The 14,368-nt window shown below is 43.0% G+C and overlaps 1 protein-coding gene across 2 annotated transcripts in view; it reads right to left on the bottom strand.

Moving 5' to 3' along the window:
• Nucleotides 1-13,916, bottom strand: part of VSTM4 (V-set and transmembrane domain containing 4) — an 89,346-nt gene extending 75,430 nt beyond the window's left edge. The window contains exon 1 of one of the 2 annotated variants that reach the window (XM_061634764.1): nucleotides 13,035-13,916. In XM_061634764.1, coding sequence (XP_061490748.1) covers nucleotides 13,035-13,221 — 187 coding nt within the window. In that variant the 5' untranslated portion in view covers nucleotides 13,222-13,916. The remainder of the gene's footprint in view (nucleotides 1-13,034) is intronic. The other variant, XM_061634763.1, reaches the window with a different exon arrangement.
• Nucleotides 13,917-14,368: the final 452 nt, after the last annotated feature.

Raw genomic sequence — 14,368 nt, 5'->3', positions numbered from 1 at the left:
GGTCTAGTGCTAGGTTTAAGTCTCCTCCTAGTATTAGTTTACCTTCTTGGAATAATTCTAGTTGGGCAAAGAAATCTGACAAGAAGGTTACCTGTGCTGTGTTTGGGGCATAGACAGAGCCCAGTGTATATTTTACGCTATCAGTCGTGCCCTTGACTAGCACATATCAGCCTTGGGAGTCTGTGAGCACTTTGTCTACTACACAAGCAATCCTATTAGCTACCCATAATGCCACTCCTCTGGCTTTGGAGGAACCTGGGGAAGAGAACCAAGTTCCTTCTCTAGGGGGAAGTACTGGAGTTTTGGATCATGAGTCTCCTGGAGACATATAATATCTGCATTGTTCTTGTATAGAAACTTAGCAACTCTTTTTCTTTTGACCACCGTCCCCAGCCCATTAACATTCCAGGGCATAATTGATAAATCAGGCATTAGTATTTAAGGAGAAAGACAGCGAACGTATGCTCCCTTTAGGCATTACGATTTTCATATTTAATTGTCTCTCAATTAGAGCATAAGTACCCTCCCTCTTAACGAACCTTTCCCACCCACCCCCAACAACCCAGTAAACATAAAAACATACTTTCCCTGTTTCATATCACTGGAGTCCTCAGAGAGGAGCCAAGAATTAAAGAGACAAAATCCCTTCACTTCGGTATGAAACTGTGGAGGTGAACTAGTTAACTGCCCCTCTCCCCCCCCCCGGAACAATGCAGTTTAATCTTAAAAATTAGTTGTGAAAGTCATAATTTGTAAATCCCCCCTTGTAACCAACCCAAGCGGTAACATTGCCAACAAGCCTAATGTAATAAGTATTATCTCTGATGCTATATTTAAACATTGTTTTTATAATTAGGAGTTATTGATTTTCCTTATGAACCATTTTAAGCAGAGTGTAAAGACTTAAAGCCATCAGTGAAATAAGTTACGATTTTGAGTTAAAGCGCCGTCCTCTTTTGCCGCCTTTTCGCATTTCCCTCCATTTTAAGCTGTCTTCTTCTTCGCTTGAGCTGTCAGAAATGGCTTCCATATTTTCATTGCTGCTTGGTTTTAGACCCATAAGTCACTAGCTTCTTTGCTTCTTTGATTGAGCTGATAATGTGTGTGGTCCCATCTGCTTTTAGAAGTAGTTTGAAGGGAAATCCCCACTTGCACTGCAGATCTGCTTTGCGGAACAAATCTGTGTATGGTTTGAAATCTCTCCTCCTTTGCAGTGTATCTTGGCTCAGATCCTGAAAGGCAGAGACAGGGGAGCATTTCCATTCTAAAGATTCCAGGGCTCTAATCTTCTGAGAAATTGTTTCCTTCAGGGCGTAGTTGTTGAATTGTATTAGGATATCTCTAGGGCGTCCCCCCCCCTTTTGGTTTTGAGCATAAAGCTCTGTGAGCTCTTTCAATATCTTCTTCTGTCAGTTTCACCTCAGGAAACTGATTGTTCAGCCACATTACCAAGTCCTTTAGTAAAGATTCTTTTGTTTCTCCCGCTTGTTCAATGGCCCCTCTCACTCTCAGATTATTGTGCTCTAGTGACAGGGCTTTAATGGCCGCCTTGTGCTTCATTCCCTGTCCCTTCACCTCCACTGTTACTTGTGCGGTTTCTTTTACTTGAGTTGCTAATTCTTTAACTTCTTGCTGTAGAGGACGTATAGTTTTCTCCCATTCAGAAAACATGTCCTCTCTAAATTTTTCCAGAATATCAGACATGAGATCAACGTCTACCTTACCGCTCCTAGGGGCCTTTGGAGAAATGGCAGCATTTATATCTTCTTCTCTCCTGCGTTCCAGGCCTCCTGCTAGATCCTGGTGAGAGTTTGCTTGAGGTTCCAAATTTTTAGCACACTGTATGCTCTCAATCATCAGAAAGGCAAAACACCTCTTTGTGAAATTCAGTTGAAGCTTTGGGTGGTTTAAAAGCTTAAGAATTAGTCCCAGGAGTAGTGGAGAGCAGACCTAAGACGCTATCTTTGTTGGGTGATGTCACCACCCCCTCCCTTCTTCTGATTTCTTGACTATTGTCTCCATTTTGGTTGATGACTGTGCCAAGTTATTGATAATCCTTGACAAGTTCAATGTCCTCATTGTCAACTTTAAAGTTACATAAATCTTCTGTTGCCATTACTTTAGTTTTTTTGACGTTCAACTGAAGTCCTGCTTTTGTGCTTTAACTTTCAACAGTATTCATTTCAAATCATTACTGGTTTCTGCTAGTAATATGGTATAGTCTGCACATCTTAAATTATTGATATTTCTCCCTCCAATTTTCACACCTCCATCTTGGTCCAATCCTGCTTTCCGTATGATATTTCTGCATACAGATTAAATAAATAGGGTGATAAAATACACCCCTGTCTTACACCCTTTCCAATGGGGAACCAATTGATTTCTCCATATTCTGCCCTTACAGTATCCTGTTGTATCTTGTATCTTGTCTTGTTGCACATCAGACAATCAGATGCTGTGGCACCCCCATTTCTTTTAAAGCATTCCATAGTTTTTCATGATCTATACAATCAAAGGCTTTGCTGTAATCTATAAAGCACAGGGTGATTTTCTTCTGAAATTCCTTGGTCTGTTCCATTATCCAACATATGTTTGCGCTATGATCTCTGGTACTTCTTCCTTCTCTAAATCCAGCTTGGATATCGGGCATTTCTCGCTCCATATATGGTAAGAGCCTTTGTTGTACAATCTTCAGTATTACGTTACTTACATGGGATATTAAGGCAATAGTTCGATAATTACTGCATTCCCTGGGTTCTCCTTTCCCTGGGATCTCCTTTCTCTGCAATTGGGATATGTATTGAACACTTTCAGTCTGTGGGCCATTGTTTAGTTTTCCATATTTGTTGACAACTTTTTGTCAAACTCTGGACAGATTCATTCTCAGTAATTTGTAGCAACTCTATTGGCTTTTGCTATATCAGTTCTCACTATTAAAGCAACCCCATTTCTTCTTAATTTCTCATTTCCTGCATAAAATATTTTGTAGTTGCCTGATTGAAAATGTCCCATTCCTGTCCATTTTAATTCACTTGGGTGACCCTGCTTGGAGTCAGTGGTGTCACAAGGGGGTGTGGGGGGTGCAGACCGCACCAGGTGACACCATCAGAGGGGGGTGATTCTCAGCTTTAATTTAAAAAAAATTAAGTTTCTAGGTGGTCCGGTTCTCAAGATATACATAAAAACGTCAGCCCCCCCCATTAAATCTTTTTTTAAACTACTGTATAGCACTTCGTAGCTTTAACCCCACCCGTTCAGGATTGCAGCCAATCAGTGAAGTGTTTGTTTGACCTGTGGCAGTGTCTAGTAAACCTCATTGCAAGGCCAGAAAATGGTGGGTTCCCCCCCCCGTTTGTCTGAAAATCACATAAATTGGGTAAGTATATACATTTCAGTTTTTTCCCCTCTTGTGTGTAGGAGTCAGATCCTGGGCAGTGTTTTGAAAACCTTCCCAATACTTGCTTTTGTGGGGGTAAAAGCATTGCTAATCCAATATCTCCAGAGTAAATCCCATTGAATTCAATAGGATTTACTTTTGAGTAGACATGGTTATGAATGTGCTGAAAATCAATGGGACTTTAGAGTGAATGTAAAAAAGAATTGTGTTTGTGTTGTCTTTCTGTCTCCCCCTCCTCCAGTCCTATTTTAAAGCAAGTAGGCAGGGCTTACTTAGGTATTACAGTTTTTATTCTGTAGGAAACTAATACTGCTTTTTAAAAAACTAATACTGATTTGTCTGCAATGACCAACTGGTTTGACAATAAACTATTATATGGGCTGTATGTATTTATACATCTGCAGTGTTTGTGTGTGTAGTCTTTCCAACAACCCTGTGAGGTAGGGTTGAAAACCAAGGCAGCTCACAACAAGAAATAAAGCCATTTAAAATCCAATAACCATAAAGCAAGAATAAACAGTTGGAAAACAGCCTAAAGAGGCATGATTCTGAATTTTGGGTTTGGTGAATGAAGTTTATTTATTTATTATTTGATTTATATCCTGCCCTTCCTCCCAGTAGGAGCCCAGGGTGGCAAACACAAGCACTAAAAGCACTTTAAAACATCATAAAAACAGACTTTAAAATATATTAAAACATATTTGAAAATATTTTTTAAAAGCTTTAAAAACCATCTTTTTTTAAAAAAGAAAAGGCTTAAAAACATATTAAAAAGCAATTCCAACACAGACTCAGACTGGAATAAGGTCTCAACTTAAAAGAACAAGTTGAAAGAACAAGTTCCTTATCACTTGAGGCTGTAGTTCTCTGCACACTTCCCAGTTTGAGTAAGTCCCATTGAATACATTGGGACTTGCTTCTGAGTAAACAAACATCAGATTGCACTATAAATATATTTACAGATTGTGTAATTCATAAACATATTTGAGAGTCATGTTTATATAAATATTTCTTCATACTGTGTCCCAATAAGTATCTGATTTCACGCTATGGTTGTAGATGATTTTTTCCTCTACATTTTAAGTGTGCCCTTCTTCCTGGGGGTGGTCATGGTTCTCTGTTGTTTTCATCCTGAGGAGAGGATAGGCTGAGAGATGGTGAGTAGCACATTTAAGGTCTCTTCACCTCCCCCCCTTTTTTATTTGTATTTATTTTATATTTCTCCAATATCTTCCCCTGGCTGTTTTTATGTATTTTAAATATTTTTAGATTAAATAAATAGGAAATCATAATTGTGAACCCCCCTAAAAACAATTTATCTATCCTTATGTTTTGGCAAAGTGATGGTGTGAAGGCATGCTGGTAGAACAAGAGACCACGTTTGAGGCATGTTGTAAGGTGTTTGAGGACTTTGTCACACATTACGTTTTGAGACCTGTAGATTCATGTTGGAAAGAACATGTACACATGAATGGTGGTTTGGGTGCTGTTTTTTCAGTCTACGCTGCATGCGTAGGGAAGGTGATACATCATCTGGCAGCTAGCTTCATAACGTGAGAATGAAAAACATTTGGATCACCATTCACTTGTTTACTTTTCTCACTATTGAGACTTCATATATTACTTTTTCATACACAGAAATTTAATTTTTGTATAGGAAAAAGTATTTTGTAAAATATGAAGGACAGCGGCTGCCCAGTCAGTATAACCACTGTACAAGATCTACTCAGCCACTGTAATTACCTTTTTGTTTTGAGTGCCCTTTTGTCTGGGTCTTGGTTCAGGTGTGTATCCAACTTTGATGTGCTTATGAAAGGGGTGTGCAAGTAGTGCCCCCCCAAGTGTGGAGGCTTGGACAAACATTGTGTTATGGAAAACCAAAGTCTGTGTGAAAGTACATATTTGGAAATGCCATCAGTGTAATCCTAAACACACTTAATAAATATCGAACTTGCACGTCACAAAATATATTACGGTCATGTCCATAAGCACCAGGAGGGTAGTCGCCCAGGGGAACTTAGTCCCTCTGCTTTTTTGGGAGCAGGGTCCCTATGTCTCCAAGCATCCTACAGTCAGCATGAAAAGTGAGTGTGTTAGTCACTGAGAAGAGTCTTCTAATATGCTCCCTTGCCTTTCCTGATGATTGGAGCCAATCAGAGTGAAAGGAGGTGAGTCAGCCACTGAGAAGACTCTTTTCAGTAGTTAACACTCCCCCCTACCATGCTTATTGGCTCTTAGGAACATTTGTTGTTGTGGGAGGAGGCATTAACAAAGATCTCATTCTTAATCCAGGAGCAAAAAAGGGTGTACGTGGCTGCAACTATCATGAAGAGACTGTGCACTTCTGAATTTTCTACTAAACAACTGATAAATACCTATGTAACTTTGTGTCTGGAGACTTATTATTAAGAATCACTTTCCATAATTGTAAGGAGGTGTGTCCACACGCATGCATCCCAGGCACCTAAATGAGGGGAGAGAGCAGCATAGGGACATAAGCAGATGTCTTATACCAGGGGTTTCCAAACTTTTCTTCTACATACACCACTTGAAAATTGCTGAGGGTCTGAAAGTATCTGAAAATTTACTATGGGCATATGCAAGATAATTAACTCCCATTAGTGATAAGAGCAAGAATTTGGGCTGTGCGTATGATATTGTAATTTAAAGGTGTAATTTTAATTTTGCTAGTTGTTTATGTCACTACTATTGCCATTACATTCAGTGATATACAGGAATTACAATTTACGAGTAACATTAGTACAAAAAACATTACTAAGGATTCTGTATGGTCTGGTATGGGAGGAGGTCCATGGGGGTGACACCATGAGTTACCGCACTGGGTGACACCAACCCTAGTGATGCCACTGCTTGGAGTCTAGCCTCTTGGTCTAGATTCCTGATGGCATTGCTCTCAGCTTCTTTGACAGTCTCAAACCCCCTCACCACATTAAGATGTGCATCCTAGAGGAGGAATAAGGACTAATATTGAAGGGGAGGGAATTCCAAAGGGTAGGAGCCACAACATTAAATGTCTCCTTCCTATGTTGTGCAGAATAGACCTCCTGATAAGATGGTATCTTCAGGAGACCCCAGTGATCAACTGGGGATATAAGGGGTAAGACGATCTTTCAAGTATCCTGGTCCCAAGCTGTATAGGGCTTTATATACCAAACCAGCACTTTGAACTTAGCCCAGTAGCTAATGGGCAGGCAAGGCAATTCTTCCAGCAGTGGGGTAACATATTGGTGATATCCTACTCCAGTGAACAGTCATGACACTGCATTTTGCATCAGCTGCAGCTTCCAGACGAACCTCAAGGGCAGCCCCACATACAGTGCATTATCCAGTCTAGAGGTTGTCTGTGCATAGACAACAGTAGTCAGGCTAACCCAATCCAGAAACAGCCGCAGCTGCCTTACCAGCCAGAGCACTCCTAGCCACTGAGGTCACCTGGGCCTCCAGCGTTAAAGAAGTATGTAGGACACCCCCAGACTGAGAACCTGCTATTTCAGAGGGAGTACGACCCCACCCAAAGGCAATTGATCAATTATCCGGACTTGGGAACCACCTAACCACAGCATCTCCATCTGATTCGGACTCAGTTTATTGACCCTCATCCAGCACACTACTGAGTCCAGACACTGGTCCAGAGCTTGCACAGCTCTCCCGATTCAGATGCTGCCAAGAAACAGAGCTGGGTATCATCAATGTTCTGCCAATACCTTGCCCAAAATCTCCTGACAACCGCTCCCAAGGGCTTCACATAGATGTTAAACAGCATTGGGGACAAGATGGTACCCTGCGGCATCTCACAGCACAACTGCCAGGGGGCCGAAAGACAATTACCCAATGTTATTTTCTGAAACTGACCTCAAGATAGGATCAGAATTACTGTAAAACAGTGCCTCTTATACCTATCTCACCAAGTTGGCTCAGAAGGATACCATGGTCAATGGTATCAAAGCCACTGGGAGATCAAGTAAGAATAACAGGGTAGCACTCCCCCTGTCCTCCTCCCAATAAAGGTCATCCTGCAGTATGGCAATGCGCCACAGCCCCCTTAATCATCTTCCCTAAAAAGGGGGTATTTGCGACTGGGCACTAGTTGTTACAAACCAACGGGTCCAGGGTGGGCTTTTTCAAGAGCAATAAGATCACCACCTGTTTCAGGTGGCTGAGACCACTCCCTCCCACAAAGACAAGCTGACCACACCCTAGATCCACTTGGTCATACCCCCTTGGTAATAGCCATATTAGCTTTAATAGGGTCAAGAGGACATGTTGGTGGCTGCATCATTGCAAGCATCTTATTCACATCATCAGCCCACATCAGCTGAAACTGATCCCAAAATGCTGCAGCAGACGTTGCACTGGGGACTACGGTAGATGTCGATGGGGTATCAAGATTGCTATGGAGGGGAGCAACTTTACCCTTAAAGCGCCTTGCAAACAATTCACAGTCGGCTTCTGAAGGGCCTAACGCTGGAGTTGATATTAGCAGACCACAGACAATATGAAAAAGTTCCACTAGGTGGCTACTCAAGGATGTGATGGAGGCCATCTTTGCTGCCCTCACTGCCACACAGTAGGCACAGTTATGTTGTTTTACTTGTGCCTGATCAGGTTCACAGCACGTCTTTTGCCACTTGCTCTCTGGCTGTCGTCTGGACTGTTTCATTGCCCTTGATTCACTGGTGCACCAAGGAGCAAAATGGGCTCCACAATGCTGGAGAGCACACACAGGGCAAAGGAATCAAGAGCCTAACACATCTCATTGTTCCGCAGCATGACAAGTACTTCAACAGGGTCACCTGCTCTGTCTACTGGGAACTCCCCCAGGGCATTCACAAATCCAGAGGCACTTAGTAGGTGGTTTCTGAATCCAGATAATTGGTCAATTGCCTGCTTTCGAAGAGGTCATACTCCCTCTGAAAGAGCAGGTTCATAGTCTGGGTGTGCTCCTGTATCCATCTTTGTTGCTAGAGGCCCAGGTGACCTCAGTGGCTAGGAATGCCTTTTACCAGCTTTTTAGCTGTGGCCATTTCTGGACTGGGATTGCCTGACCATTGTTCTCCATGCATTGGTAACCTTGGAATTGTTTAAGATGTTTTAAACACTTTTTTAAAAAGATGCTTGTAAGAGATATTTTAGTTTTAAGATGTTCTGTTTTCGAAATGTTAGCATTTTGTCCTTTGCCACCCTGGGCTCCTTCTGGGAGGAATGGCAGGATAGATATTTAATAATAATAATAATAATAATAATTTGGACAAATGCTTGAAAGAGTGATGTGAAGAAGACTGAATGGAATAATGATTTACAACAGGGCAGTGAAATGGAATGTTGGGTGGAGGAATGAGTGAGAGACATTGTCAGTTGGGAAATTACAAGCTGAAAAAGACGGTGTGGCTATGAGATAGGCAGAAGGAAAGGGAAATAAGATGAGAGACAGAATGAAAACATATGTAAAATAATAGCTGTTGTGAAAGTTAGGACAGACAATTATATAAGGTCAGGAAATTAAAAATCTAAGTGTTCTGTATAAAATGGCCTCTTCTTCTGGATGTTATGTTCTTTATGTGTTCTTTTAAGTGTCTCCATTCTAGATTGGGGAAGATACAAAGGTAAATATAGCTCATCCCATATGCTTGTGTACACATACTTGAATAAGAATATAAAGGGAGAGTCCCACTGCTCTCTGTAATAATAATAATAATAATATTTAATTTGTTTGTCGCCTATCTGGCAAATGGCCACTCTAGGCGACGTACATTAAAATGAGATAAAATACAACAATAACAATGCAGTCATATTAATAACAGTAAATAAAATACTGGACAGTCATCAATACATATAAAAACAATTATATTAACAGATGGTAAACAGATGGTGGTAGCAGGAGTTTAAAGGGAAGTTTGGATGTAGCTAAGGGATTGACTGAATGATCACATCAGGAACAAGCTGTCACAGAGGAACCTGGGACTGTCACAGTGCCTCACATTCACCCAAACGTTGTCTAAGCATGGTCACTGGGATAGAACCAGCTTTACTCCTTCACTGCCCACACTGAACCTGCCGATGGTGCCAATCAAACTAGTACCAGTTATCCAAGATACAGTACAGCCTGCAAATGGTATAGCATAAAGACAACAAAAAAGGCACCCTAATGTTCACCATTGCATAGGCAACCCAAAAATTCCTACTTAGTCCCACAAACTGATGACTTGCTACTCTCATGCTACACGCCCCATTTAAGTGAATGCAGCCATGGAAGAATGAGATTGGAGCAGCAGTGGGAAAGGAGTGCTTAACCCTTCCCCGAAGGCCACTTTTGTGGCCAGAACAGCCATCTTGCCCAGTTATTTTCTACTCTGACTGGAAAAAGGCACTTGGAGAAAGTGATTTTGCTCCTAGAAAAGGCAGAAGGAGGAAGGGTTCAGCATGTCTCCCCTCACCAGTGCTGCAATCAACTACAGCTACATTGTGTGGGACCAGGGGGAGGGCGGAGAGAAACTAAAAAGGGACTATTCACATTTCTTTCAGGGTTTATAGATCTGTTTTGTCTGGTTTTATCCTTACACAAGGTGCTATACCTGGTGTGAAAACAAACATTAGAACTCAGGACAACCCCATTTTTAAAATTTATTATGGCATTTCCAAGCTATAGTTCTAGGAAAATAGCAGAAGCAAAAAAAGAATCATAATTTTATCTATTATGTATATCAAAGTTCCCCAAGAAACACAAACGCTATATCCCCAAGAATGTATTTACTCTTACTGTAGAGGAATGTTTGCAGAAAAAGACTAGAATGGACTTCCAAAGGGGCAGAGCACATTCACATTTTGTGGGACAATCCTATTTGGGGTTTCCCAGTGTAAAAAAATAAGGTAGGATTGGTTAAAGACATGAGCTTAAACATGCATTGGATTGGACATGTGCTCCTAGGGAACCATGGCCAATGACAGATCTCTAGTGGATGTCTCCAGGTAGAGTGTGCACATGTATTTCATACTTTATGTGTTTTCCTGTGGAGGAAGAACCCAGGGAAGCTAGACCAAACAGAATTGTTTTACAGGAGAGTGAAATTGCATTCCAGATTTATAAATTCAGTTTCTGCGGAAGGATGCATAGTACCCCCATGTTTGTTCAACTATTGAATATATTATTTTTATTGCATTTCAAGGTCAATTTATGGTTTTGGCTCACAATTTACATGTATTATTTATCCCTGCTGTATAAGATGATCCATTAACAAATTTATTTATTTATTTTATTAGATTTATATCCCACCCTTTTTCCCAGTAGGAGCCCATATATATAAGTATAGAAGATAAGCTAGGGTTTATAGATCTGTTTTTATGTATCACTATACCATATTGTTGTAAGACATTCCGCCGTCATGATGTCATGCAGTGTGATGTGTGGCAGCAAAGTCTCTTACCAAAAACAATAAAAACAAAAGACTGTGGCCATGGTGACAGCAGACATGAAGTGCAGCAGCAGGCCCAGAGCATGGCAGTTGCAGCCCCGGCAGCGGCAGACCCAAAGCACTGCAGCTTGGTGGCTGCAGCCTAGGTCTTAACCTCATCAACTAGGGGAAACCCTCCCTGGGGTGGAGGGAGAAAAGGGGAGAGGACATCTGGTGACCCTGGAGTGGTTTGGGGGGGGCAGAGAAGACGAGGAGAGCTCTGGCAACCCCTGGGGTAGTTTGGCAGGGAGAGAAAAAAGGAGGGAAGTTCTGGGCACTGTGGGGGAAGAGCTACAGCAAACCATGGAGGGGGCTTTGGTGACCCAGGAAGGAAGGGGGGGCTTTGGCAATGGTAGGCAAGGTTGGCGAGCAAAGCAAGCAGGGCAGAGAACCTAGTACATATAATAAAAACAGATAGGTGGCACTAAACAAACTGCAGCGTGAATGCTTCTCCCCCCCCCACCTGCATACCACACACACTGCCCACCTCAGCAAGCAGGCAAGGTGGCAACAGTGGCAGCCTTTGAGAGCAGGTGGCCTACATGGCAGCCTGGACAAAAAATGGTGTGCAGCCTAGCACACTGCACAGCAGCAGAATTTGTCTGCAACAGCAGGTTGGGGGAAAGGATGGTGTGCAGCCTGCTGCGCTGCGCAGAGCTGCAGTAGAGTTTGTCCAGAGTGGTGGCATGGGGCAGCAGAGGAACAGGTGAAGCAAGGGTGTTAGCAATGGAAGCGAAGATGCCTGGGGGGTGGCAAGCAGAGCAAGCAGCGGGGCAGCGCTCCCTAGTTAATGTCATATGAACAGTTGTAACTGCATGTGCCTGTGACAGACCGGCATCTGGTTTATTTTAAGCTGGAGATTTGGCAACCACAAAGGCACGCTGGACTTCTGCCCCCCCTTTCCCCCCCCTGAAACCTTACAGAAATAGACGCAGGCATCTGTTGGAACAATCCTCAAAATAATAATTTGTTAATTCCAGAGAAACATTCAGACCCTGAATTAAGTGTTCTTATTTCTTGGCAGATTTCTCTCATGCCTAGCAGAACGGCATTAGAAAGTGGAACTAGTTTTTTCCCAGAGTGTCAGCAAGAAATATATTCACGGCATAAGATCACCTCATACCAAGATCCCTCCTTTTCTATGGATTTGTAAGAAAGAAAGTGTATTTAAGAGCAGGGTTTGAGACCCAAGATGGCGATCTGAGCTTCAGTTTGTAACTACATTCTCAAAGAGTGCAGCGCAGGACTTCAGGCTAGAGGTCAGCAAGTGTGTCTGTATCTCAGTGGAAACCTTGATTCCTTCCTGCTTTTTGGCCAGAGCTCTTTCACATCTCTGCAGCTGTATTCCACGCCCACACCTTGGGCCTAGGATGGGTAATTTCTGCTACCTGTCATTTCTTATAGTTGTAGGGAAGGGACCTCCTATGACTAGGTTAGGGTATTAATGAGTAATGCTGCCACATACAAAATTATTGGGCATCTCTATTTTTCTCTTTTCTTCCAATGAAAGTTTTGCTTTTGCCTGGTTTGGATCTACATTTCTTAGGTTATACACACACTATTTAGTCACATTTCAGGACAAAGCACCTGATTTATCTCTAGCAAAAGATCTCCCTCTTCTCTTGAAGCTGTGTTTAAAGGGATATGACGGTGGCAAGTTCATGCACGAGTATTCCCAACAGACACATGTGTAACAGTTTATACTATATTTGTCTCAGCTATCCAGTGGATAACCAATGAAAGGCGCACGCCCCCTCGCTCGCCTGCTTCTAAATCCCTTTTGCCGCCGCCGCCGTCCCCCTAACAGATCTTGGGGTGGGGGCCAGCCAGCCATTCAGCACAGGCTGTTGGAAGATGAGAGGACCGTCAATAAACGGGCCAGGCGGAGCCTTCTCTTCCTCCGCCTTGGCTCATCTCCCAGGCAGACACTGTTGTAGCAGCTACTGCAGTTTGGGCATCCGACAAGAGAGAACAGCTGCGCCCGCCCCGTTCCAGTATCTGTAGAGCTTGCGTAAAGAGATCGCCGAAAACCGATTCCGAAGCGGACTGCAGGAGGGGGCGGGGGGAGAGGGTTGAAAGAGAGCGCCTCGCTCGCTTACATCCGGGAGAGTCGGAGAGGGGGCCTGCAGCACTACTCCCCGGCCCGATCCGTGTACACGTCCTCTTACCTGGTGTTCCAAGCAAAAGCACTATCGGGACCAGGAGACGCATCGCCTGCAGCGAAAGAAAGGAAAGGGAAGCTACTCTTGATCTTTCTCTTCGTCTCGACTCTCCTATCCACCGACCTCGTCTTCCCTTTCCGTCCTCTTTTCTTCCCTTTCTTCGCCGGCGATTCAATATTTCTGCTTCGGTCATGAACAAAAAAGTTCCGACTTTTGAAGATATTCTTGCGAAGGAGGCCCCAGAAGCAAAGTCACGCCTGTCACCCCCACCTCTCTACACAGAGGCGGGGCGTAGTTGTTTCTTAAAGCTGCTTTTTAAAAGGACCCAAACAGCCAGCCAGCTACTCAAATTGCCCAAGGAACGTGGGTTTATAATGCGCGGAGAATTACGGGAGCAAAGCAGGTATTCAAACTCTATTACCCGTACTTGCTTGGGTAGAAATACACTGGAAACTCCAGAGGGCTTCGTAAGTGTATACACCCGATCATTTCATCTGGTAGTCCGTTATTACCACTGTGTAGGTATGCCTACAAGGGACGAAGTACTCTTTATGCGCAAACGCTTGTAATAAAACTCAAACGGCTGGCTCCTTCAGGCAAACCGGACGTTGCAGTGGTGCTTTCCAGCGGAATATTATAGTCCTTTTTTGAATCCCTCCCTTGTCTCATGCGCGCGCCTAGTTTCCAGGAGACTGTCTGTAGTGTCCTATAAGTACAGCTGCGGGGAGCCTAGGTAGAGACGAAGCAGATGTAGGGTTGAGTATTTATAAAGGGAAAGTGATGAGTTGGAAGAAGCGAAGTAGTCCCAGCCACTTCCTCACTTGAAACTTCTTTGCCAGAAAAAGCAGCCCTAGAGGATTTAATACAAACTTTTGTGACCTTGCAAGTAGTGAGAACTTCCCTACTTCTCTTCTTCCTTAGATTTAGAGATGAGTGACAAGAGAATGTCATACATCCTTGAGTTTACCCAGTAGTTCCCTGCGCCTTTTGCTGAGTTATCGCTGGGTGGGATTGCTGTCCCCAAGTAAATGTGTGAAGGCTCAGGTCAATCAATGCCTTTATAGTTGGACCAATAATCATATCTGTGCTTAATTCTTAAAAGAAGCAGGCACTGAGCTTCATTTTTAAAAGTGAGCACTGAACAGAACACTAAAGATGAATGCTCTGCGTAAATTTGACTTTTGCATCTTGCCTACATAGTTTGCATCTGCTGTCTTGGGTAATAGTTAACTTGAATAGTTAACTATGCACGGCATAGGAACCTGGAGTTTCCTGCCATGTGTTTATATGGCAAAACAGTTGCATGTGTGCTTGCCACATGCACCGGTGTCTTGAGTAAA

The sequence above is a fragment of the Rhineura floridana genome, chromosome 7 (genome assembly GCF_030035675.1).
Source record: "Rhineura floridana isolate rRhiFlo1 chromosome 7, rRhiFlo1.hap2, whole genome shotgun sequence".
Classification (NCBI taxonomy): Eukaryota; Metazoa; Chordata; class Lepidosauria; order Squamata; family Rhineuridae; genus Rhineura; species Rhineura floridana.
This window is presented reverse-complemented; position numbering and strand designations above follow the sequence as displayed.